This window comes from Euleptes europaea, chromosome 3 (assembly GCF_029931775.1).
Source record: "Euleptes europaea isolate rEulEur1 chromosome 3, rEulEur1.hap1, whole genome shotgun sequence".
Lineage (NCBI taxonomy): Eukaryota > Metazoa > Chordata > Lepidosauria > Squamata > Sphaerodactylidae > Euleptes > Euleptes europaea.
In genome coordinates this window covers 35954838-35980036 of record NC_079314.1, presented here as the reverse complement: position 1 = coordinate 35980036, position 25199 = coordinate 35954838, and the positions used below count along the sequence as shown (strand labels likewise).

General features: G+C 46.1%; 1 protein-coding gene across 1 annotated transcript in view; it reads right to left on the bottom strand.

The window, feature by feature from the left end:
* The window catches only part of UBXN11 (UBX domain protein 11), a 34947-nt gene that overhangs the window by 2079 nt on the left and 7669 nt on the right, over positions 1-25199 (bottom strand). The window contains exons 5-14 of the mRNA XM_056847295.1: positions 21550-21650; positions 19332-19386; positions 18388-18467; positions 17100-17214; positions 16027-16244; positions 13842-13919; positions 7931-8051; positions 6231-6334; positions 3951-4021; positions 3042-3188 (exon numbers count right to left, since the gene is read on the bottom strand). Of these exons, the coding sequence (XP_056703273.1) occupies positions 3042-3188; positions 3951-4021; positions 6231-6334; positions 7931-8051; positions 13842-13919; positions 16027-16244; positions 17100-17214; positions 18388-18467; positions 19332-19386; positions 21550-21650 (1090 nt within the window). The remainder of the gene's footprint in view (positions 1-3041; positions 3189-3950; positions 4022-6230; positions 6335-7930; positions 8052-13841; positions 13920-16026; positions 16245-17099; positions 17215-18387; positions 18468-19331; positions 19387-21549; positions 21651-25199) is intronic.

The following is a 25199-nucleotide window of genomic DNA, read 5'->3' as shown; positions in this document are numbered from 1 at the left end:
ATCCCGGGTTATAAATGAGGTCACCGTGGAATTGGACCTCCCTAAGACCTTACAGGGAGTACACCCGGTGTTCCATGTTAGTCTTTTGAAACCCTTTTTGCCTGCCCCCGATTGGCATTTCGAACCCACGGCTGCAACCCCTATCATGGTTCAAGGGGAACAGCACTTTGAAATCTCTAAGGTCCTGGATTCCAGACTGCGAAGGGGTCAGCTGGAATATCTTGTACACTGGAAGCACCTGAACTCTAGTCATGACGAATGGGTTTCCGCAATGCACGTAAACGCCCCCATCCTGACCGCTGAATTCCACCGAAGTTGTCCCGACAAACCGGGAAACCCGGGGGGGGGGGGCCTTTGGGGAGGTGAGATGTCAGCTAGACTCTCTGTCGACCCCGGGTAAAATCAAGATGGTTCCCCGCACAAACAAAATGGAGTTTTTTGTGCACTCCGTCCCTCCCCGTTTGCACTCGGTCCCCCGCCCAGCATCTGCACCTCAATGAAGACCCGCCCAAGTAATCGCTGATCTGATACCAGGTCCCGCGGAACAATGCCGGGAGCTCGGGAAGATCAGCCAGTTATTGCATGCGTGAAGTTCCTGTATGCGTTGTCTTAAGTCGTTACTGGCAGTTAACTTCTGTATTGTTTCTTTGTATCAAAAACCTACTCAATCCCATTGTATTTACCCTATATATGTACCGACATTTCCCCATTCCTGTATTCTAGCCGTAGGTTTCTATGACTTGCTGAACTTGCTGACTTTCTGAATAAAACTTTTAACTCGCTGCAACGTCTGGAGTGACGTTCCCTTTTGCAAGAAACGCAACGTGTTACTGAGGTCTCACAGTGCATCAGTGCCCATTTATTAAAGTGACATGTGAATGACTGTGATACCATTAAAAAAATCCATGACATTGGAAATAATCCAGCCCTTATTAACACAGTGCTCATTTTGGGTTTACCGAATCTTGTGTTATTTTTTTAATAATTTTTTTATTTTTTACAAGTTAGTTCATATTCAGTTACAAATATCCATTAACAAATTATGTTAATTTGTTAATGGATATTTGTAACCGAATCTTGTGTTATGACAGGAAGAAATCATTCTTACCAATTGTGCATCGAAGTCATGAAATTAAGTATTCAGAAGTTAAGCTAAATTGGAAGAGGGCACAGCAGATGTTCTTCCCCCAGTGAACTGATTGGTTTGTGGCCAGCTCTAAACATCATTATAGGATTTTAAAGAGAAAGGGTGGTTAGAAAGAGATCTAGACCCTGTAACAGTGACTCTTTAGAGAGTCACCAGACCAAAAGGGATGTCAAGAGAAGTTAAAACAAAAAGGGGGAGGAGATGTAAAAGTTTCTTACAGTGGCTGGCGTTAAGCCATAAGAGCCTTATCTGCAGCAGTTTCAGTATTTCTGTAACTGAGCTAGGCAGCTTCTCTGGATGGCCCACCAGGGTTAGCTCTTTTGCGGGTCATCCCCTGGGACAGATGGGTCCATCATTTCCCAGCTGGTTCTACCACAACTACTGAGCATAGAAGTAGCTGGGCTGTTAAACATTTGCTGGGATCCTCAGTGTTTTGTGCCCAGCTGACTGCAGTTCTAAGAAAACAACAAACAGAGCAGCAACTTCATGAAAAGGGCCCAGGCAGTGTGAGGAAGTGGAGGATCCTATCATTTGGGCACATGACAAATAGCCCTCTTCCTCATTCCATCAGCAAAGTTGAAAATAGATGATTAATATACAGTCAGGGAATCCAGGAAGAAACTAGATGGGGTGGAGGACACATGAGAAAAGGGGAAGCACTTGTAATAAGCAACACTGAGGGTGTGGGAAAAAGTCTGAATCCATCTTGGCTAGGTAGGTCTATCAACTCCCCCAATATCCAGTGTGGTGTAGTGGTTATGAGCAGTGGTTTGGAGCAGTGGACTCTGATCTGGAGAATCGGGTTTGATTCCCCACTCCTCCACATCAGTAGTGGAGGCTAATCTGGTGAACTGGATTTGTTTCCCCGCTCCTCCACATGAAGCCAACTGGGTGACCTTGTGCTTGTCAAACTCTCTCAGCTCCACCTACCTCACAGGGTGTCTGTTGTGAGGAGGGGAAGGGAAGGTGATTGTAAGCCGGTTTGAGTCTTCCTTAAGTGGTAGAGAAAGTCGGCATATAAAAACCAACTCTTCTTCTATCCTAGGATTTCAAACACAACACAGGATGTCGTGCCCTCTAACCTTTCAGGTTATAGCTCAGAACCACTAGGACAGGGGTCTGCAAACTGCGGCTCTTTGGCCGGTTGAGTGCGGCTCTCCGAACTTGGTTCGGAGTCCCTGCTCTCGCGCCGGCAGCTGGGCTGCGGAGCTGGCGTGCCTGGGAGAGAGAGAGAGAGCGAGCGCGAGAGAGAGCAGGCGAGCGGACGCGCTGTCTCTCCCCCCCCCCCCCGCCGTGGAGAATGGCCAGGTCCCCCTTTCCCTTGCCCTCAATGGTTGGGAGGCTAAAGCCCCCCCTCCCCTCTAGCCGCGCGATGGCTGGGCGGGCGGCTCAGCGGTTCCTGCCCCCCCGCCCATCAGCTGTTGGGTGGGGCAGGCTTCCTTTGGTAGACCTGGCCTCCGGCTGAGTCCCATTGGGAGGCCATGTCTACCCACTGGCTTTCTTGGTGGTAGACCTGGACTCCACACACATTGTTTTCCACACCTCCAAAAAATCTAACATTGATCTTGCAGATTCATTGCAGAAGCCTTTTCCTCTGATTGAAGGTGCTTGCCTGCAATGCAAAGTGCTCAGAAGAGTGACTTGCATCAGGGGAAATTACCTCTGCTAGCAGAAAAGACTCACAACACCGAACCCCAAGGCTTCACAGCTTGAATAAATTGGGGAAAAACGAGCAAACATGCATTTGCTTTCTAATTTTGCTTAATGCTGAACATAGACCTTCTGGTTCTGAATCAGGAGCTTAGATTCAGAAGTCAGCAAAGAAATAATCTTTTTTCAGTGCACCCTGACAAACGCAAGGCATAAAAACCACTAGAATGTCCTCTATCCCTACCTGCTCCGGGCAAGGTGCTGGCGCAGGTCTCCAATGGTCTCTGTGAATGGCATTTTGATGATATACGTCTTCTCCCCATTCTCAGACTTTATTCGAAGGGTTGAGATGTTGGGATCAGCAGTCTTCTGTTGATTGTCCCCTTCCAACCTGAAAATCCAGGAAGGTTTATTAGGGAAAAACCGAGTTTGTGTCAGAGAAACCCAGACAGATTCAAATTACTGCCTTAGAGAATCACTTTGGTTGGGTTACAAGCAGCCAGAATGGCGCTGCAAGGTGCATCCTGGTCATACCAGTGAAGATTCACCCACACACAAACACATGAAGAAAAGCTTTTAAATAAGAGAAGTCATTCAGACCAAAGTAGTTTGGAACTGGGATTTGTATGATTTTTTTTCTTTGAATGCTTTCATATATATATATATCTTGTGTATTTTTTAAATTAAAGGACAATTGTTTTACTAGAATTATGTATGTTTTTGTCACAGACTGCTCTCCAGGCTATACTCAGCAGCACATTAGCCTGGAGGGCTGTGAGAGGGGAAGGGCCTTGGCTCACCAAGAATGGCCAGGCACACTGCAGGCAGCAGAACACCTGGGGCAAGCTTAGCCCAGGGTGTGAGGACTACAATATACTGCTCTGAGGAACACCCCTCTGCGTTTTGTCTCTGCACACAGAAGGGGCTGGATTGCGACACACACACACACGGTATCTCCCAGCCCAAGGAAAGAGTGAGCCAAGCACCGCCGCCGCCGCCCCCCCCCCCCCCCGGCCATTCTGGCTCACTTGAAAAGTCAGATCCAGGACTTCATCATGAAAGCAGAGACAGAAGAATTACATCACACCCTTTTATCATCCCAGATTCAAGACTACATCCTACTGTGCAAAAACAGCAGGCTATGGATCTTTACTTCTTTTTTATTGCCATGAGGCTGGGCGTCTCCACCAGAATTACTTCATGCTTCTGCGTCCCGCTAGAGCCCTGGAATTAAAGAGAGAAATCTGGGCTAAGACCTGACCAGTCAGAGAGACACAATGTAACTGATTACTCTACTCCCCACCAAAATCTAGAGAAGAAACAAAGCTGCTTTTATGAGGACCAGGAAGTAGGCTTAGTCCTGGGTCATCTGGTGCTAATTATAACTTTCCAACTCACCCACTAGATCATCAAGACCCCTTTCAAAGCAGATCCCTGACCTTCTCCATCAGTCGATCTATTTGTTTTAAACAGCAGGCAGAGACATGCTGTGATCACAAGATGCTTTCGGAGATCACAAGGTCAAAAATCTTTTTCCCCTTCCCAGAAGGGGGGAGGGCTGCATACCACAATCCTGCTTCTTTCTAATGGAGACTGTAAAGCAAGAGCTGAAGTTCTGTTTGTTGCACCCCCCAAAGACCCACCCATTCCAGGAAGCTCTGCCCCTTGGCCTTCACCCCTGACCAAAACTAAGCTGAAAGGCAGACTCTGCCTTATGCCACCTTTGGCTCAGGAGCATAGCTTCAGCATTCCCGCCTGTGCCATTTTCCCAAACCGAAACAGCTGCAGGGGACCATTTAGTCCTACTGTAGGGCTCCATGTGCAGCAGTCAGTATATATGCAGTTTCATTTTGGCTCAGGAAAACAGCAGGGGTAGGGAGGCTGAAGCCCCTTCTCCCACTGCATTCCTGAGCCAAATAGGGTCCCAGCAGCACACCTGACTTGTGTCAAATGTATTCTCTGGTGTGACCCTAAATTGGAGATGCTGAGACTGAACCTGGGATCTTCTAAAGAGTGTTATGCTCAGTGAACACTTGCTGGTAGTCCCCAGACCGAGGAGTATCTGGCTGTCCTCAACCAGGTGGAACTCTCTATCCAGTGCAACCTGGGCCCTGCGGGATTTGGTACAGTTCCGTATGGCCTGTAAGACTGAGATGTTCTGCCAGGCCTATGGCTGAGGGCAGCAACAGTTTCCATTGAAGCTGCCCTACATTCCCCTACTTTATTAGTTATTGTGAGTTGATTACCTCTCCTCTAGACTGGCTGCTGACCTTTGTGCCAATGTAATGGACGCCATCAGATTTCAGAGTCAGTTTTTAGAATTGTGGGTTTTAACTGTTAAACTATATTTATTGTATACTGGTATAACTGGGAATTGTATTGTAATATGATGTTTTATCATGTAAGCTGCTCTGAGCCCAGCTTTGGCCGGAATAGAGAAGGATATAAATAAAAAAATAAATAATTTTTTAAAAAATATGTAAAGTGTGAGCTCTACCACTGAGTGATTGGCATTCTCCTTTTCCTCCTTTAGTTGTTGCATTGTCAACATTTAGATTGAAATCTTCTCAGGGCAGGGACCTAAAAGCTTGGTTCAGACAACATGCCAAACCATGCTTTTTTTTAGTTATCAATACTTTGTAAAACCAGGATTCAGCTTGCAGATGATCACTTAAATCCTGACTTCTGTATCCTGGGAGGGCAGCAAAGGGGAGCAAATCAGGATGTCTGCATTCCCACATCATGCAAAACCATGGTTAAGACCAACTGTAACTGAGAAACCAGTTTCATGCAGACAATCACACCAACTGATTGTATTCACTCATGGTTTTATGCAATGTCTGAACCAAGACTATGTTACTCTATAAAGCACAATTTGGCCACTGATGGTGTTACATGTATAATATTCAGAGACATATTTTTTTGGTGGTGGCACCTTGTCTTCAGAACGCCTTTCCCCTTAAGGCTCACCTGGTGCCCACCTGACTTTCTTTTAGACACCAGGCCAAAACATTTGTCTTTACTCAGGCTTTAAACTAAGGTGTTTTTTTAAACTGTTTTATGATCTAAGGTGTTTTTTTAAACTGCTTCATGATCTACTCTGAGCCAGAGGCCCATTTTACCAATATCATTTTAGACTCCCGTTCGTTTTATGCTGGTTTTATGCCTGGCAAGTTTTTATATAGTGCTTTTAAGAGTCCAAAGCTCTTGACATAGTTCTTATAACAACCCTATAAGGGCTGTTGCATTATGACCCCCATATTGCTGATGGCGGATGAGGCACAGAGATACAGAGGGGGGGCTAGACTTGCCTAAAGTCAACTAGAGGCAGGATTTGCACCAGGGACTTCCTGATTCATCGGTCAGTCTCTTAGCCCTTACACCATGGCAAGATTAAGGTCTATCGCACACAGGAGAATGGGTTGCATGCTACCTGAAGGGTTTCTCCGATTTCTCTCCGAATATCGATCACTTGCCCATCTCGGATCAGCGACCTTGGAAGTTTGTTCACAAACTGCTCTACAGTGAGCTTGGGACCTGCCACAAGAAAGGATGCCAAGTGTAGAAGCTTCAGTGCATAGAAGAGTGAGGAATGAGCCACTTGCAAAAGGAGGGGCCCTTGCCCTGAGGGCCTGCCAAGTCTTTTTTGTTTTTTAATGGTGGTACTCTTATTGTCAGCTTCACCCTTTACTATCCCAGATGTTCACCGTGATCAGCAGCGCTTAGTGGGAGGTAAGGTAGAAGGGAGGCAGAAGAAGTTTGTGGATGTATTTCTCCATTGGGAAGGGGCTATGGCTCAGTTACTAGGGTTGCCAGGTCCCTCTTCACCACCGGCGGGAGGTTTTTGGGGCGGAGCCTGAGGAGGGCGTGGTTTGGGGAGGGACTTCAATGCCATAGAGTCCAATTGCTAAAGTGGCCATTTTCTCCAGGCGAACTGATCTCTATCAGCTGGAGATCAGTTGTAATAGCAGGAGATCGCCAGCTAGTACCTGGAGGTTGGCAACCCTATCAATGACAGAACATATGCTTGGCTCACAGGAGGCCCTAGGTTCAATCCCAGGCACAACCACTTAAAGGTCTGGTAATAGGCGATGTGAAAGACATCAGCCTAAGATCCTAGAGAGCCAATGCCTGCCAAAAGAGACACTACTGATGTTGAGAGGCCTGTAGTCTAACAAAGCAGTTTCTTGCAGTCTGGTTTGGGAGATCCAACAGGCTCCAAAAATGGAGTTATGGAAGTGGGGAAGCTAGTTCCTCTAGCTCAGTGTTGTCTACTGGGACTGTCAGTGGCTCTAGACTTCTATACGGACAAAGGGCTTTCCCAGCATCTGATAGCTGAGATCCTTTACTGGCAATGCCATGAACTCAATCTAGGGGTCTTCTGTATGCAAAGGCTGTGTGATCACTGAACCAAATCCCCTTCCGAATTAAGGGGAAAGGTACAGGCTTCCCTCCTTAGCTAAGAGAGGCTGGTTCAGACACCTGATCAAAAGGAGGTGGAAATTGAACAAGTTAACAGCTCTGATCCTATTTGCCCAACTGCCAGACTCCAGCAAGGATAAGCCCTTCATCTATCCACAGTGATGTCCAGCCACTTCTCGACTCCCCCTTTTCCCTTTCAATAGTTGCAATTTGTTATCATCCATTTCATAACCAGAGACCTCTGGGTTTACATATACTTTGGCCTTACTTATTTTTAGATCTGCATTCCAGCTTTTCAGCTGCCCCCCACCAAGTGGCTCGGATCATTCACAAAAGACAACCATGCTAAAAAAAAAAAAAAAAAGCCGTATAAGAAATGAACCCAGGAGGGGAGAAGGGTTGAGTATGATGAAAGACAAACATTTATTGTACATAATTTTATAATCCTGCTTTACTGCATTACTGATGATGCTCCGATTGCATTGTTTTCAATCATGCAATCTGCCTTGAGTTTCAGTGAGAAAGATGTACTATCAATGAAACAAATAAAACATTTTAAAGCATGGAAAATACCACTTCTGGATTGGAGAAGCTCAAAAAACAAGGGAGGGAGGGGAGAGAGAGAGAGAGAGAGAGAGAGAGAGAGAGAGAGAGAGAGAGAGAGAGAGAGAGAGAGAAGGAGAAGGAAAGAAAACCATACCACTGTTTCACCTGGGATCACAGTTGTTTCCTTCATCCCGCTCGGTTTTGGATTGCCAATGACCTGGCCCTGGCCTGGAAAACTCTCTGGCAGCTGCCTCTCCAGAAAGAAGACCTCTCTCTTGTCGGTGACCTATTGAACATAGGCACCAGTTGCTGGTAAGTGCCCTGCCTGCCTCTGGACTCCAGAGGTCAGTGTTCGGCAAGCATTACTCAGTGCAAACATTAATTGGTAGGAATGGAGAGGCAAACAGAAGTCTCCACTTCTCTCTGGGTAAACTTTAAAGGAGGTTACGGGTAAGGCAGAGCATGCCGCTGCGCTCAAAATTTAGAGAATCAGACAGGACCAACCTGGAAAAACCTTCAGTGAGGGAGGGGCACAGTGTCTGGGAGACCACCCATTGCTCTGTGGCTCCTTCTCTGTACCCTGTCCACGACTGGAGCAAGAGGCTGCCATTGGGAAAACCACCGGGGACAGGAGACAAGTTCCATCCCTACCCAACGTCCAACAAAGCCATTCAGTTTTTTTGCCCTAAGGAAACCTTGATACGGCATGTCAGTGAGGAGGATTCTGGGCTTGTCCACACATTCCAGTTTCTGGAGCTTCTACCGGATATTCTACCGTCTAAATGCCAATGCAGGGAATCTGTGTACACACAAGCTTGTGCCAATAGAATTCATAACTACAGGCTCTGGAAGAGCTGCAGCCACACAAAAATCATCCCCATTTGGGGAAGGCTTCTGATTGTGAGCCTGTTTTAGATAGCCATCTCGTACAAAATTAATTTAGAACACACACACCCCAAATAAACCTAAGATCAAACAGTAAAGTTGCATGAAAGTAATGTGTGAAATGCTACAAGGTTCACTCTGAAGAGCCTCTGGAAACAATTAAGATCGCAAAACCCCTCCTTTCTATGTAAGCAAATATTTCTGATGGACAATCCTATGACAATTTCTCTGGAGCCAGAGAAGCAGCTTCTTTCTTAATTGCTATCACAGCAACAGCACAATGAGGACTGAGCATGCTACAAGAGGCACAGAACTCCCAAAGAGTGTTAGACTGTTCTCAACCAGGACTAGGGCTTTCTCGGCCCTGGCCCCAGCCTAGTGGAACTCCCTTCCTTCTGAGACCAGGGCCCTGGGGGATCTTAAAGCATTCTGCAGGGCCTACAAGACAGAGTTATTCCACCAAGCTTATGGACAGCTGCAGTCTTCCATCAGTGCTGGCCTCCCTACTCTTTCCCCCTCGTTTACTGCTTTCTATCTATTACCAACCGAAATGTGGGGGTTCTGGCCGTCAACAGCCCCTGTAGTGGCCTTTATATTGCAAAGGAGCGCCATTCTGTTAAATTAAGTATGTTTATGGGGCGGACGTTTTGTGATTTTTATGGTGATTTTATTGTAATTATTGTTTTATTGTATTGATTACGATGTGAGCTGCCCTGAGCCCGGCCTTGGCTGGGGAGTGAGTGCAAGATACATAAATAAATTTATAGTGCGGTGGAGACATTTAAGGAAAGTAAGCAGAGGCAGAAGAAATTAGCTTTTTGAAGGCCCTTGAAGGGGATGGATTTGGGGAGGAGTTCCAAAATACCTTCACCAGCATGCCTTGCAGGTGCCCAGTTTGTAAAATATGAGAAACAACATGGTACACAACTTTACAATAACAAAAATTCCTTAGTTCACAAGTACAACTTTTATGGGAGGGGGCTGTTGCTGGTTTTATTTTGAATGTTTGTTTTAGAATTGTGCTGTTTCAAATTGTAATTTGTACGCTGCCTTGAGCCAGGATATAAACATTGTAATAAACAAACCAACTTCCTCCATCGATTTTTCCAAGAATGGATGCCAGAGGTAGAAAGCTTTAAGATGTGAATGGGTTGTTTTAATCAGTCACAATACAATATAAGTTCTTCTGTGTGCAAACCATTTTATTTCATAGCATCCATGCCATTCCCCATCACAGCCTGGAGTGGTATGTGTCAAAGAATAAGAAGAAAAATAGTTGGTTTTTATACCCTACTTTTCTCTACCTTTAAGGAGTCTCAGAGTGGCTTACAATTGCCTTCCCTTCCCCTCCCCACAACAGGCACCTTGTGAGGTAGGTGAGGCTGAGAGAGTTCTGAGAGAACTGTGACTGACCCAAGGTCACGCAGAGGCTTCATGTGGAGGAGCGGGGAATCAAACCCGGTTCTCCAGATTAGAGTCCGCCGCTCTTAACCACGCTGCCTCTCTACACCACACTGGCTTTACTATCCAAGCTATCCCTAACTCCAGCTCCCTTCTGTCTCTCTGGAGTCTGCTATGCTCTCTTTCTCTTGCTCACTCTTTCTGCATCCTGCTTCTGTTTCTTTACTAATGCCAACTGACTGTTCAATTCTGGCACCCACAAACCAACTCTTTTCCTGCCACAGCTAAGCGAGCAGGTGTTTTCTTCCACAGTTGCTGTCAAAAGCCCAGCTTTAAGGCTCATTATAGAAACCTCAGAAGACATCACTGGCTTTACATGTTTTTAGCTGAACATTTCTGGTACTCCTATAAATACACTTTGTTTAAGTTCCTGGAAATGTTATCCAAAACTTCTATTCCAAGAGGTTAATAATAAACTCCAGTTACCCGTGAAGGAGTGTCTAGTTTCCCTCCTTTCCCTAACCTGTATTAAATGAAGACATGACGGAAGTTTCTAAAATGATGCCTTGGAGTGGAGACAGTAGATGGAGGGAGATTTTTCTCTTTCTCCCATAATACTAGAACTCGGGGGCACCCAATGAAATGTTGGGAAATAGGTTCAGAACAGACAAAAGGAAATGCTTCTTTACTCCATGAGGAATTAAGTGGTGGCATTCACTGTGTCCTGTATTCTGCAGTGAGCCCCAGCCAGTGTGGCGTAGTGGCTAAGAGCGGTGGTTTGGAGCGGTGGACTCTGATCTGGAGAACTAGGTTTGATTCCACACTCCTCCACATGAGCGGCGGAGGCTAATCTGGTGAACTGGATTTGTTTCTCCAGTCCTACACACGAAGCCAGCTGGGTGATCTTGGGCTAGTTACAGCTCTAGTTAGAGCTCTCTCAGTCCCACCTACCTCACAGGGTGTCTGTTGTGGGGAGGGGAAGGTGATTGTAAGCCGGTTTGAGTCTCCCTTAAATAGTAGAGAAAGTTGGCATATAAAAACCAACTCTTTTTTTTCTTCTTCTTCCCTCCAGTAGTACCAGGCCCTGGGGCTGGCCAGGCTTGAAGAACTGGAGCTACAAGGCTTGCACCCAATGGCACATTTCAGCCAGCAAAGCTGTCTTCCCAGGGCTCAGTTTAAGTCGGCTGGCAGGTAATTGGGCCCAGCTGCACTGCTGGTAGGTGCTGGAGTTCCTGAGGCCACGTTGTACATTGACCAGGATCCTGCAAGGAAGTGCTATCCTCAGCACTCTGTTCTAGACCTGCGGGGGGGAAGGGTGCACAGCCAGTCTGGCGTCTCATCTCCTTTGTGCCACCTCAGCCCGGGCCTTCCACCACCACAGTTCCTGCGGAGTGGGAGAGGTTTGTGAGGACTCAGGTTCGAGTGCTGCCCAGTGGAGAGCTAGCGGCTAACTCAAGGACTGGTGGAGAGATTCCCCTAGCAGGCTCTGGCAGGATGCCCTCTCATGCTGCTGGTACATCCTTGGCAGGCACCTCTATAGTGCTGGTCCCTCTGGTCCTCCTCAGCTCCTGGCCTTTGGGCCTCAGGTTCCTCCCTTGAGGACTCTGAGTCAGATTCCCTGAGCTAGTTGGAGGGGGATGAAGTGGTAGTTGGTGGGCGAAGTGATAGTTGTCAACACGGATGGCTTTAACAGGAAGTGAGATTCATGGTGTGTGTGTGTGTGTTAAGTGCCTTCAAGTCGCTGCCGACTCATGTAGACCCTATGAATCAATGTCCTCCAAAATGTCCTATCTTTGACAGCCTTTGACAAAGGAATCTACTTTCTTCCCATCAGCTTTCTTCAATGTCCAGCTTTCACACCCATACATAGTAATAGGGAATACGATGGCATGAATTAACTTAATCTTGGTGGCCAACACTTCAGAATCTTTTCTAGCTCCTTCATGGCTGCCCTGCCCAGTCTCAATCTCCTTCTGATTTCTTGGCTCCCTTTTGGTTGATGATGGAGCCAAGGAATAGAAAGTCCCCCTTTTGGATGCACACCTTTGTGCGTGTCAGGGAAGCTGAGAGCAATACCGTAAGGAGTCTAGACTCTATCAAGAGACTAAACCCCTAGCAGAGTCACTCAAGACGGAATGGTCTCAACTGAGACACCAGACGAAGATGCATCCACCCCCTTAAGGGATCAATGGCCACATCCGCAGAAGAGAACAGGCAGTTCCAATGGTGATAGGGCTGAGGAATCCTTGAAGGTTTGATACTGGGCAGCAGCAGTAGTGGAAGGTGGCACTGGTGGAGGATCTTTTGTAGACAATGGCAGTGCCACTACAGCTAACCCTGGTTGGTACTGTGCAGAAGAAGGCACTGGTAAACCACTTCTGACCAACCTTTATCTTGAAAACCCTATGATGAGATTCATGGAGGGTAGGTTAATCGATACTACTAGCCATGGTTAGTACGGAGAACCTCCATATTCAGAGGCAGTAAACTCTGAAACCCAGTGCTACTAGGCAAAATCATGGAGAGGCTCGATGCCCTGTTTCTTGGCCCTCCAGGTCAACTGGGTTGGTCACTGTGTGAGACGGGATGCTGGACTAGATGGAGCACTCGTCTGACCCAGCGCTGCTCTTCTTATGCCTTTTTTGCCCTAGCAGGACTTAAAACAGTTACCTGGGCAGGTGTATTTCCCATGAGGAAAATGGTATTGGGGGGGGAGAAACTGACCACCTTCCCCCAACCACACAGCCTCAAACCAGAACAGCCCCCCTCCCCCAGGTAGGTTTTTAGAACCACGTCTCCAGTCATGGGAATCTCAGGCTTGCATGTAGGGTGGCCCTGTCGCAGGCTACCCCTCTGGATTTTGTCGCTATAGAGGAGATCGTCACAGAAAAATTCTCCTGAGATGGAGCAGTCTGCACAGCTTGAGATGTCGTTACGGTTGCAATTACTATTGAGCTTCTTCAGAGGCGTGTACAACAACCCAAGTCATCAGCAATAGAAGTGTCATCAAAAGGGTATTTCCCCATCTATATCATATTCCTCATTGTTTTAAGCAGATGCAAAAAAATGAATATTTCTTCTTTTCAAAATAGCATCATTATCTCCTAGAAGATTAGTGTTTGTTTTTTTAACATCACTTTTTGCAAATGGGTTACCTATTCTACATTATATTTAAAATAGTATATTTAATTCAGTAACAGATAAGATTAACAAAAATACCTTTCAACAGCCTTTTCCTATGAGCTAACCTTGAATTGATACCCAGATGCCCTCTCTGTGCCCACAGCAACACATAACTTCTGGAATTCTTCCTTTTGCCTCTCACCATTTTCCCAACCCAAAATGGACCTGGGGGCGGTATTTCTCCCATTGTGTTGGTGCCACATGCATGCAAATTTCCTTCTGTTTAACTACATTTCATGGATAATAAATATTAATCACAGAAGATATCAGATAAAGTCACGAACAAAAATAAAGGGGAACCTTCTCAGTTCTTTAAATTGGAAACTATTTCAGTTTCTTAAGCAAATAAAATAAAATGAAAAACCCCAGTTTCAGTTCCTTATAACAAATTATATTTGTCTCAGAAGAGAAAGGATCCTACTGCTTAGTTCTCTAAACTGGAAACACTAAAACTGACAGCAACTCTCAGTTCTTTCAGAAGAAAGCCCAAGACAGCTCCTTGACTTAAAAGCTGTACCAAGTTCAGACAGCATTTTGATAAGCAAATAAAACTGCAAAGCACAACCCTGATAAACAGGAAGTTGTCGGGAAGAGAGAGGTGCTATACCTGAAACGGAACACCTTCTGGGTAACGCCTCTGCAGCTCAGAAGGGAAAAAGCCATCCATGAGATCTCGTAGGCATTGCTGAAATCACAAGCAGGGCCCAAGCGTCAGATTCCCCTCTTAACCTCTGTAACCTCTATAAACTCATTCCTCATCAGTGAACATCTTGATATCATTTAGATTCACAGCTAAAGCTCCAAAAGAAGTTTTTTTTTTTTTTTGAGAAGGGGAATTGAAATTTCCAGAATTTCCAATTGTACCAATCCCATTTTGAATGCAAAGTCTCCAATTTGTATGCAAAATACTTTATCACAGAGTTGAAATTGGAGGGCTTTAGGACAGAACTACACATTACAAGAAAGATGGGCTTGCTGCTCAAAAGAGCAGGCCCATGACTAAGTTCCCCCTTCCCTCGGGATGTATGATTTCCCCCACATCTTGAGCCAGGGCTAGTAACAAGAGTCAGTATAGCTCGGCAACTGATAAGGTCCATATTTCGGCTCACCATCATCTTGGTGCTGCTCCTCCTGGCCATAAGGACTAGCAACTTTTATTACAATGGAAATCAAGCTTTACTCAGGAGTCTACCAAATGAAAGGAGAAGCTTACTTCCCTGGTTAACAGATGCAGGAGCTGCATAGCTACAACAAAATCAAATGCTCAAGACTACACCGAGTTATTTTTTTTCTTCTATTTGCAGCTGCCTAAAAACAGCTCCAGGCACATGAAGAACAGACTGATTTCCTCCTGAAGAAAACCTGAAATTGTTCAGTCACCTCTGTGGAGGTTGACCAATGGCATGCAAAATTCCAGGTCTTGCTCAGGGTGAAGAATGCAAGCTGTTTCATTGTAAGCTGAGCCTGGGAGATGCAAGAGGCTCTAATAAACCAAGCAGCTGCTACAAATTAGGTGCTGTGACTTGGGGAAAAAATTCCAGGAGATTTTAGAGGTGAAATTTGGGGAGGATGTGATATCACTTTGGGGTGATGCTCTGTGCTCTCTCCCTTAGTCTCTATGGTATTTTCAATAGAGAAAATTCCTAGAGTTTCACTATGTGGAGGCCATTTTTTCTCCTGCTGCTCAATTTCTTGGGGGCAAGAAAGGCTCAGTCATCCTTTCTGATGCTTAACCAGTTCAGCAGGCTCCAATGTCAAAACTGCTCTGTTTTCAAAGCTGGAGACAAACAAGGCAGTTGTTCATGACAAAACTTTCTGCAAGTCCTTCCTCAATCAAGTTCCATCACATTGAAACACTGAACTGCCCAAATCACGTCAAAAGAGGCCTGATATAAAACAAAAGGGGCATGGGCCCTCAAATTATCACCTGGCTCTTACTGAACCAGTAACCCATTCCCCTTTCTGAAAAACTCCTCACATCTCACCACTTCAGTAACTTCCCAGGCAGCTATTTCTCCCGTCCTCAGTGATTAATAAAAGGAATCAGGTGTGCTGTGGCTCTGGGTTAGGGTTTGTGTTTAAGAACTTGGAGATCCATTTTCTGCTGAACCCAAAGCGTGAGAGAAAGCAAACCCACATTCTACCTGACCCAAACTAGAGGTGTATCCAGGTTACAAACCAACAGAAGTCAGTGCAGGTTTTTTTCCCTGGTGAAAGAGGAGCTCCACTTGCCCCTACCTTCCTTCTACAAACAACAAATGGACTTGCCTCCAAATCCAACGCTGATTTCTTCTTCCTTTTGTCCTCCCACCCAGGCTTGTTATTCCCCCCCTACACACACACACATAATCACCTTGCATTTTTATTTAAATGTGTGTTCTGCCCTATTTACTTCTGAGTTGAAAAATAGTGGAGATGGATGACTTTGCCATGTAACAAGTGCTAGCCAATCAGTGCTGTGCACACCCAACTACTGCTGGAAACTACCAGAACTGGTTTTGACAGACCTCAATCCTCCAACTGAACAAATAAGGAAAATTGTGGTTCCACTGCAGTTTCACTGTCCTATTTATTTATGTACACATCCTTCTCCTCTTTATGTGGCTTCTTACAATAAACCAACAAGGCAGTGAGAGTTCTCACAAGAGACATGGGTCTTATCCATCGCCTTCTTGGCAGAAGCTGGGAACTGCATGAAGACAGGTGTGCCCCCAAAAGGCATACCAACCTAGCAATGACTGCAGGGACACTGCCAGTCAGTGATTACCTTTGCTCCCTGGCCTGATCCATACCTGCGTGGAAGGTTCCTCATATGACCGGAAGGGACCGTTGAACATGACGATCCCATTCTGATAGAAGGTGAGAGGGATTGGGTCCAGCTGTCTCAACCGAGCCCCTCCTGCCACATGTTCGATTTGGGACACACCCTCCCCAGCCAGCACATTTAAATCCTTCAGGTTTTCAAAGATAGTATCAAAGTTTATTGAAGATTCTGAAACAACAGAGTTGCCTGTGGCGACGAAAAAAGGAGATTACTAAAGGAGAAGGAAACGGCCAACTTTTGTGAGAAGAGTGCTGCAAAACCAGGACCATGATAAATTAAGCAATCAGCAATAGGCTACATATATACAGTTACAAATTTGAACCTTAGGCTCCAGATATGGAGAGGCTTTTTTTGGGAAGGTGCAGCAGTTATGGAAACTGTAAAAACACAGAGGGGAAAATGCAGTTTTATATTGGAAACCGGCCTCGTTGCTCTCAGACCATACGAGAAGCTATCAATCCCCCTCCAAGGAACTCAGGGCAGCAAACATAATCCTCCCCTTCCCTATTTTATCCCAACAAGCCAGCAAGGTAGGTTAGACTAGCTGAGAATTACTGGCCTGAGGTTGTGCAGCAAACTTCATGGCAGAGTAGAGATCCAAACCCAGATCTCTCAGACCCTGGCCCAGCCTCTACACCACATTGGCTTGCACAACCTAGGGTTGTCAGGTCCCTCTTTACCACCGTTTTTGGGGTGGAGCCTGAGGAGGGCGGGGTTTGAGGAGGGGAGGGACTTCAATGCCATAGAGTCCAATTGCCAAAGAGGCCATTTTCTCCAGGTGAACTGATCTCTATCGGCTGGAGATCAGTTGTAATAGCAGATCTCCAGCTAGTACCTGGAGGTTGGCCACCCTAGCACAACCCGATAGTTTGCATCATTATTTAATTAACGCACAGAGCGTTTTATGGAGTTTTATGAGCAAAAAGCTGGGTCCCCACCCCAGGGTGATTACTGTCAAAGCTTCAACATTAGAGGAGCCAACACAGGTTATCTTAAAGGACACCAATAGTTTTCAACGGGCTGTTATTTCTTCTTGCAAACCTGGCTTCCAGAGACCCCTGGATGACCGATTCCCTTCTCCGTCCCGTGACGCCATATCTTCTGCAGATTCATTCCCTTCTCCCACCCAGATCAATCCATAGTCATTCAGAAACCGCTGTGTGGGGAGAAATGGGAACAGTTTAGGGGAGGGGGAGGATCATGACTGAGGGCTGAAAAAGGAAACCTTTAGAATTCTGCGATGCAACCGACAAGGTAAAGCGGCTACTGGCCTAAGGAGAGTTTTCTTTAAAACTTTTTTTGTGAACACTAAATGCTCAGGGATCAAAGTGCCAAGAAGCTGAACCTCCAGCTGCCCAGCACCTTCATTTCTCTGGGTCCTAACAATGCACTGTTAGCCGTATCAGCAGTTCATCTGGGTGACAGATGCAAATACTTCCCTGATGGGTCCCAGGAATAATTCCTGCTGCAACTTCTCCCCTGTATGGAGCCAAAGATGATTATGTTACCTCTACAACGGCATAGCATCCGTGAGTTTAGACTGCAGTAACTCTGCAAAGGGTAGCTCTACGAGTTAGTCATGGCGTGGTCTGACTGAAGCTAACAGAACCAATTAGTAACAGCTAATTTAAATCCCATTATTTTCAATGGCAATTTAGGCGCAAGTAACTTTGGATTGGGACCTCTGTATTTTTTCTTCTTCAAAGCAGTAAGACTTTTCTGGCCGCCTCATGCCTGAGCTTATTTGCAAGCACACACAAAATATTTTCATGCCTACTAGGGTCAAAATGGTTAGAAGTGTTCCCTTGTTTGAGAGAAGGAAGGGGAACGCCCATTCTAAAAATGTCACCAACAATTTCTGCAAGCATTTGTATAATTTTTTTTTCAAGTCAGCTGCCCAGCTCATTAAAAAAAAAAGTGCCCCCTCAGCTTATTGGGTTTTATCTTTGGTTTTAGCTGAGGATGTTTCAACTATTCTCGCAAGCCACCATGAACCAAGAGGAAAGGCAGGATAGAAATGTTTTAATAAAGCAATTAAATAAATAAGACAAACTCTCACAGAAGTATAGGCACCATTTTAGAAGAGGTATTCACCCAACTTCCTTTTCCAGCTGGGAATGCCTCTTCTGAAATGGCACTCTGAATCACAAAAGAAAAAAAAAGAAGCTACCTGAGAAAAACGTCTTGCATGTTCCCAAGAAACACATTCTTGGCACCCAGAACTGAGTCATGCAGTACTTAGCAGCATCCCATCCAAGGTCAGAAATAAAATCCCTTTTCATTGAAAGAAGAAGGAAACTCCGTTTCCATCTCCAGCCGCTTCCATTACCTCCATTTCCCAGATCTGATGCTGCAGCTGAAGGCAGATCACTTCCAGTTCCTCCACTCTGCTCAACCCTGAAGTTTCCTCTAGGGAAAAACAACAAACCCAGTAAAGATTCCTCAGGTTTTTGTGTAACATCAAACTGCAGAAAAAATGTTACGCCCCATTGTAGAGAGTCCAATCCAAATTTCTGAGAGCGATTTTACAAGTTCCAAAAAGTGTCTCAAATGCCTGGATCAGATTAGAAACTGGAATGCTGAGGATGGAGGCCAGGGTCGGTATTATGTCCACTCATCTATGGCTAAAAGGAAATCTGAATTCTCAGGGCCTTTTCCCCTTGATATTTAGAGATAATTTCCAGTCAAAATGGCTGCGGGCTGTTTTGAATTATGTTAGGAACTTAGGTTTATCCCCTCAAGCCCTTCTAAGTAGTGGGCTTGATCAAGCAAAACAGCTGATCAGGCAGAGGATCGAAGACACCGAGAGTCAAGCTGATATATCTAGAACACCAGATTTCATATGCCCACAGAGTACCAAATATGTGGTCGCCCCAGCAGCCTGTTTGGTCACATTGGAATCCAATAACATCAGGAGAGCGTTCACCCTTGCCAGGTGTGCGGCACTCCCCTCGCGGGACTTAAAGGGAAATTTAAGAATTATGGATTATTAAGGATTATGGGTAGTAGATGGAGGTAGTAGATGGAGATCTCCTGCTATTACAACTGATCTCCAGCCGATAGAGATCAGATCACCTGGAGAAAATGGCCACTTTGGCAACTGGACTCTATGGCACTGAAGTCCCTCCCCTCCCAAACCCTCCTCAGGCTCATCCCAAAAACCTCCTGTCGGTGGCGAAGAGGGACCTGGCAACCCTAATCCCCACCCCACATCTCTAGCAGGACTTGCCCCCTGCCCCCTGCAGAAAGAAGAGGGAAGAAGGTTGAGGGTACCACTGCCTTTCTGGAGGATTTTCATCTGCTCCTCAAGCTCTTTGATCGTCTTGTCCTGCAGAGCAGAAAGAAAAAGAGCAAGATAAGGGACAAAATTAGACATAACCAGGTGGGGAGATCCACATTTATTTATATAAGTGTCTACCTATGTGCATCTGAAAGCAGAGTCTCTGCAAGTATTTTTTTTTTTTAATGGAGCATGTAGACAAGGGGAGCTGAACTCTGCCCTTCTCCCACCTTCCTTTGCTTTCCATAAAAACCCTTCCCTTCATCCTTTGCCTTTCCAAGGCTGCTCAGCTCTGCCCTTCTCTGTTTCTGGGGAAGGGCCTCAGGCTTGTCACAGGCAAAAGATTTTTATTTAAGAGTTTTATTTGTGACTTCCAGAAATTAGCCTTGGGTCCCACTTGGTAGGAGAAAGGGGGAGATTAAAAATAACTTTTAAAATATCTAAATAAATAAATAAAAGAACCAACGTTAAAATAATAAACAGTATAAAATATTTTAAAATAATAAACATTAAAATAACCATTTCTAATATCAAAATAAATAGCTTTTCTTCCAGCCTGGCTCCAATTTTGGAAGAGAGCTGGGCTGTAAGAAAAACATGAGATAAGGTAGGGAAGAGGACAGGGCATTAGCGCCTTTTGCCCCCATGTTCCATTTTGGTTTAAAAACAAAACAAACAGGTCTCCCTCGCTTCAGACAAGAACAGGTGGCACCTTTAAGGCTAAATTCCAACACAATAATAGCAGCTAGGTCAGGCAAATTTTCCTCTTACAAGAAGCTCACTGGCATAGATCTGTCTTCAGGTACATTGTTCACTATACCAAATAATCAAGGGGAAAATCTGGGCAAACACCAAGGGAAAGTTTGGCCAAACATACAATTGGCATGCATTCATTTTCATACTGCTTTAGCAAATTCTGATCAATTTTCTCCATCTTCCAGGAACCAATCATGTTCAGTGCTAGAGCTCAATGCCCGCTTTCCACGTGCTTTGCATCTCAGACACGCATGCAAAAATCTATTCAAAATTTATAGAACTTGGGTCATGCTGTTGGACAATCTTCTGCTTGTAGAGTCCAGTTCTTGCTTTGTTCGTCTGTTGCAGTAAAGACTTTTGTGGCATTGTAAAGGTCTATCGTGGCACAGGCCTGTGCAAGCCACATCCCATATTAGGTGTGGACCATATGCTTCCTGATGTACTTGATGTGACCTCATACTGTTCTCTGCCTAGAACTGGGACACAGCAACAGCTACCTCTTGAGCTGCTTGGCTTTTCAGTGTAAATAAAAAAAACAGTTTAATCCTAAATAGACTGACACCATTATTAGGGTTGCCAACCTCCAGGTGGTGGCTGGAGATCTCCTGCTATTACAACTGATCTCCAGCCGATAGAGACCAGTTCACCAGGAGAAAATGGCCGCTTTGGCAATTGGACTCCATGGCATTGAAGTCCCTCCCCTTCCCAAACCCCGCCCTCCTCAGGCTCTGCCCCAAAAACCTCCTGCCAGTGGCAAAGAGGGACCTGGAAACCCTAACCATTATATGCCCACAGATTTTTATGGATTTAGGATGAGACTCTATTTAGGATTGCACTGAAAAGTCTTCTTTCTCATCACCCTTAAGGTAGACAACATATGCCCACGTAGGTAACTGCATCATGCAAAATGAACTCTGGCCATTCGTCATCCTTTCAGATGCCACAAGACTACATTACATCTGTGGGGTGTAATTGCAGTGCTGGTCGGTATTTGGATGAGAGATCACCAAAAATACTGGGGTCACTGCGCAGAGGCAGGCAATGGCAAACCACCTCTGAACGTCTCTTGCCTTGAAAACCCTATGGGTCATCATAAATCAGATGCGACCTGACAGCAAAAAAAAATTTTTTTTAATCCAGCACGCCCATCTGTATCAAATATCTGAATCAAGGCTGGCCTTCACCATCGGGCATCTGGGTGGGGTGCCCCCTACTGCCCTATAGCTGAACCCCTGCACTGTCTCAGTCTCCACTGTAGGCCTTCTCCCTGCACTGTCGGAATGGTTCTGTAGCCCCATCCTCAAGTTTTGCCCAGGGCCCCAGAATCACTAAGACCACCCTCATCTGAAGAACAATTCAACCTCAGTCCACAGTGCTTTGACCTGCCCTGAAACACGTTTGAATTGTCACTGGGCACAAGCCGTTCCTTGGTGCCTAACCGGGCCTGTTTTTTACCTTGTGCTGAACGGCAAGGGCTTGGCTCTTGACTTTCTGTTCCAGTGAAGCAATCTTCTGCATCATGGAGGCCATCAGTTCCATGTCTGTGGGAGCAGCGCCTAAAAGCACAAAGGCAACACGTGGTGGGAATCAGTCAGATTCATTTTTCAAGTGTCTGGTCCCGCAATGACACACCATGCTCCGGGGGGGGGGGGACAGGGCCAGAATCCTCAGTACGTTGTTCAGTCAGTTGCCTAAGTTGGCACTGAGTCGGGGTCCTTGGCAGGAACAACAGAGCATCCATTTGTCAATCAGTGATGGACAATGACAGCAAAGGTTCTGATATTCAACTCCTTTGTAATCAAGTAAGTTACAAAGTCATGCTAGGAAAAGTTGAGGGCAGCAGGAAAAGAGGAAGACCCAACAAGAGATGGATTGACTCAATAAAGGAAGCCACAGCTTTCAATTTGCAAGATCTGAGCAAGGCTGTCAAAGATAGGACATTTTGGAGGACTTTCATTCATAGGGTCGCCATGAGTCGGAAGCGACTTGACGGCACTTAACACACACACACGTTACACCAGCTGTGTGCCTGGATTTCAGAGGACTTAAAATCCTTAACATATTCCATTTGGGCCAACCACACATGATGCCAAGGATCCATGTTTGGACCCCCAGGTGTGTAAAAAACAGCCCCAATGTGGTTCAAGACTGTAGAACTCAGGACAAGCAAGGGTTAAATCTCCTACTGTGCCGTTTCCCCCAAAGAGAAGTGGCCTCCCTCAAGTTGCTTTCATTTAAAAAGGCAAGTTTCTAGTCTTTATGGATGTGAAGATATGGCTTAAAGTGGTTGGATCCTGGGTGCAGAAAGAAGCCAGAGAGACAGCTGGAAAAGATTTACAGAGTTCTTGCACAAGTCTGGCTCCTCTGACCAACAGAATCCCAGGAGAAGAGAAACCACCTTCTCTTAATTGCATGTAACAGCCTGGCCGCTAAGGACGGAACGGCTCATTAGTTGTAGGTACCATGATCCCTTTTACTGATCATCTAATGGAGCGATACTCGCTCTGCTGCTTGCAGGAAGCCACATTCCCAATCACCAACAACTCAAGAGCCATGTGACTACTGTACGCCACCCCCCAACACAGCCAATAATATAGCTATTAATATTAAACTATATAACCACAACCTTTTTAATCGCTAGAGTCTCTCTGAGCATGGAGCGCTGTCTCTTCCGACCACTTCTGCCAGCCCTTGTGTATCTGGAGGGAGGGGAAGGACTTCCCTCTCTGCCTTCCTGCTCTCGCCTCAGCACAGAGAGGAAGATTGCCAACACCCCCAGAGGACTGAAAGCTGGTGGTGGGGCAAGGGGAGCAAAACCATGGCCATCCCATTGTGGCTAGCTAGTTTTTCTTCCTCAGGTGGCTTCGGTGGAGTTTTACTCTCTCTTCCCTGCAGCCAGCTTGCTCTCCTTCTGGCAGCAGTAATCAAAATGCAGAGGCTACAGCGAAGGAGGGGGCTTGTGGGAACAGTCGGGCCCTTTCCTTTCAACTCTGGCACGAGGTCTGCGGCTTACCCGCCCTCCAGCCCATGTGACAGTGGTTGCCACCCACAAGCCCTACCGGGCCATGGCCTTGCACACTTTTTCAGAACATGGGGTGTGTGCCACACTGGAGAACAATGCTCAGAAGAGCCACAGGTAGCATGCCAAAGAAAGATTATGCATGCCAGTCCCATGTAGCTCCCAAGCCACTCGGTATCACCGATCTCAAACTAAATGGAAAACCAGCACAAAGAGAGAGCAGCCATTTAACACACACACACACACACCAACTAACTGAAAATTGTTTCCCTTTTCCTCAAGCTGTTTTTGGTCCCACTGGGAAACACCTGCAGACGCATGTTAAGTTTCCCCATTGTTTGCGCGGGGGTGGGGTGGGGGGAAATAAAGCAGCTTGGGTGTAGCAATTTCTAGCATGTGATCCAGTAAAAAGGGGCTGTGGTAGAGCATTTGCTTGGCATGCAGAAGGTCCCAGGTTCAATCCCCGGCGCCTCCAGTTAAAGGGTGACATGAAAGACCTCCACCTGAGACTCTGGAGAGCTGCTGCAGGTCAGAGTAGACAATACTGACTTTGATGGACCAAGGGTCTGATTCAGTATAAGGCAGCTTCGTGTGTTCGTGTGGTCACAGAACCACACCTAACATGCAGTTCTCCTCTAAGAGGAACTGAATACCATACAACAGAGGTGTCAAACATACGGCGCGGGGCCCGGATGCGGTTCCTTGAGAGCTCTTATCCGGCCTGCGAGCCAGCCATGGCAGTCACACACCCACACCCACTCTCGATCTGGGCTGGCGAGGCATGGCCCAGCCAAGTGCCACTTATGGCATATCCAGCCCTAACAACGACTGAGTTCGACACCCTGCCATACATAGTCTGGGACCCTCGTGTCTTTGGGACTGCCTCTCCTGGTATAACCCCCGAAAGACATTATGATCTTCCAATGATATTGCTGGTGGTCCCCGGCCCCAGGAGCGTGCAGCTGTCCTTGACAAGACATAAACTCAACAACAGCACAACAGGCTAACAATAAGAAATATAATCCCAAACATTCAAGCACATAATGATTTCATTGTGAATGCATGACAGAAGGCATATCAACATGAACTAAGATCCATGAGCTAGTACTGAAAAGTTCAAAGTGAGACAAGATAGTCCAAATTCTGCTTGGAGCAAGTAAATGGGTATATCACAGTCCCAACAAAGCAATAATATAGTAAATAAACAATAACGTTGATAGAAGAGACAGAGAACCAGATGTCTGCTGTTTCGAAGAATGACTTCATCAGTCTACATATCATGCAATAAAGAGGAGATGTATCCATAAACAACCTTCCTCACGTAGGACCAGCGAGTGGTGACTGCTGCTCACTGATCCTATGTGAGGAAGGCTGTTTATGCATACATCTCCTCTTTATTGCATGATATGTAGACTGATGTTGGGTTTACATTGAGTATTTCAGCACTGGTTGTTTGTTTGTATTGGTCTTTGACAAGAGCCAGGGCTTTTTCGGCCCTTGCTGTGGCCTGGTGGAAGGCTCTGCCTGGTAACATCAGGGCCCTGCGGGACCTTAAACAGTTCCACAGGGCCTGTAAGACAAAGCTTTTCCGCCAGGCCCATAGTTGAGGACAGCTGCGGGTATCATCTTTACTGGACTCCCTACCGTCCTCCCCTTCCTATGTTAAACTTTGTATGGACCTGAAGGGTTGGCCTGCCTGTCTGCTTCAGCCGGCATAATGGAAATTGTGCGCCCTCTCTGATTTTAATGATTTTAAGTTATTGGGTTTTATTGTTGATACTGATGTGATTTCATGCACAGTTTTAAGTGTTGTTACCCACCCTGAGCTGGCTGCGGCCAGGGAGGGCGGGTTAGAAATTGAAAATAAAAGACCTTGCATAGAAGGTGTTAAAAGCAGCGGAACAGGATGAACTAGAGGGTGGCTGGGTGGGGGCGTCTCTTGATTTGCATGTGGCTAAGCGTGTTTGGTTTTAGCTTTGTAGCGCAGAGACAATGCTCCCGTTCACCTGGTCTTAGTTCAGCAGCGGTAACCACCTGCTGCTCACACTCGGCACCAATTTGAAAGGATCCAAATTCTATGCCAAAC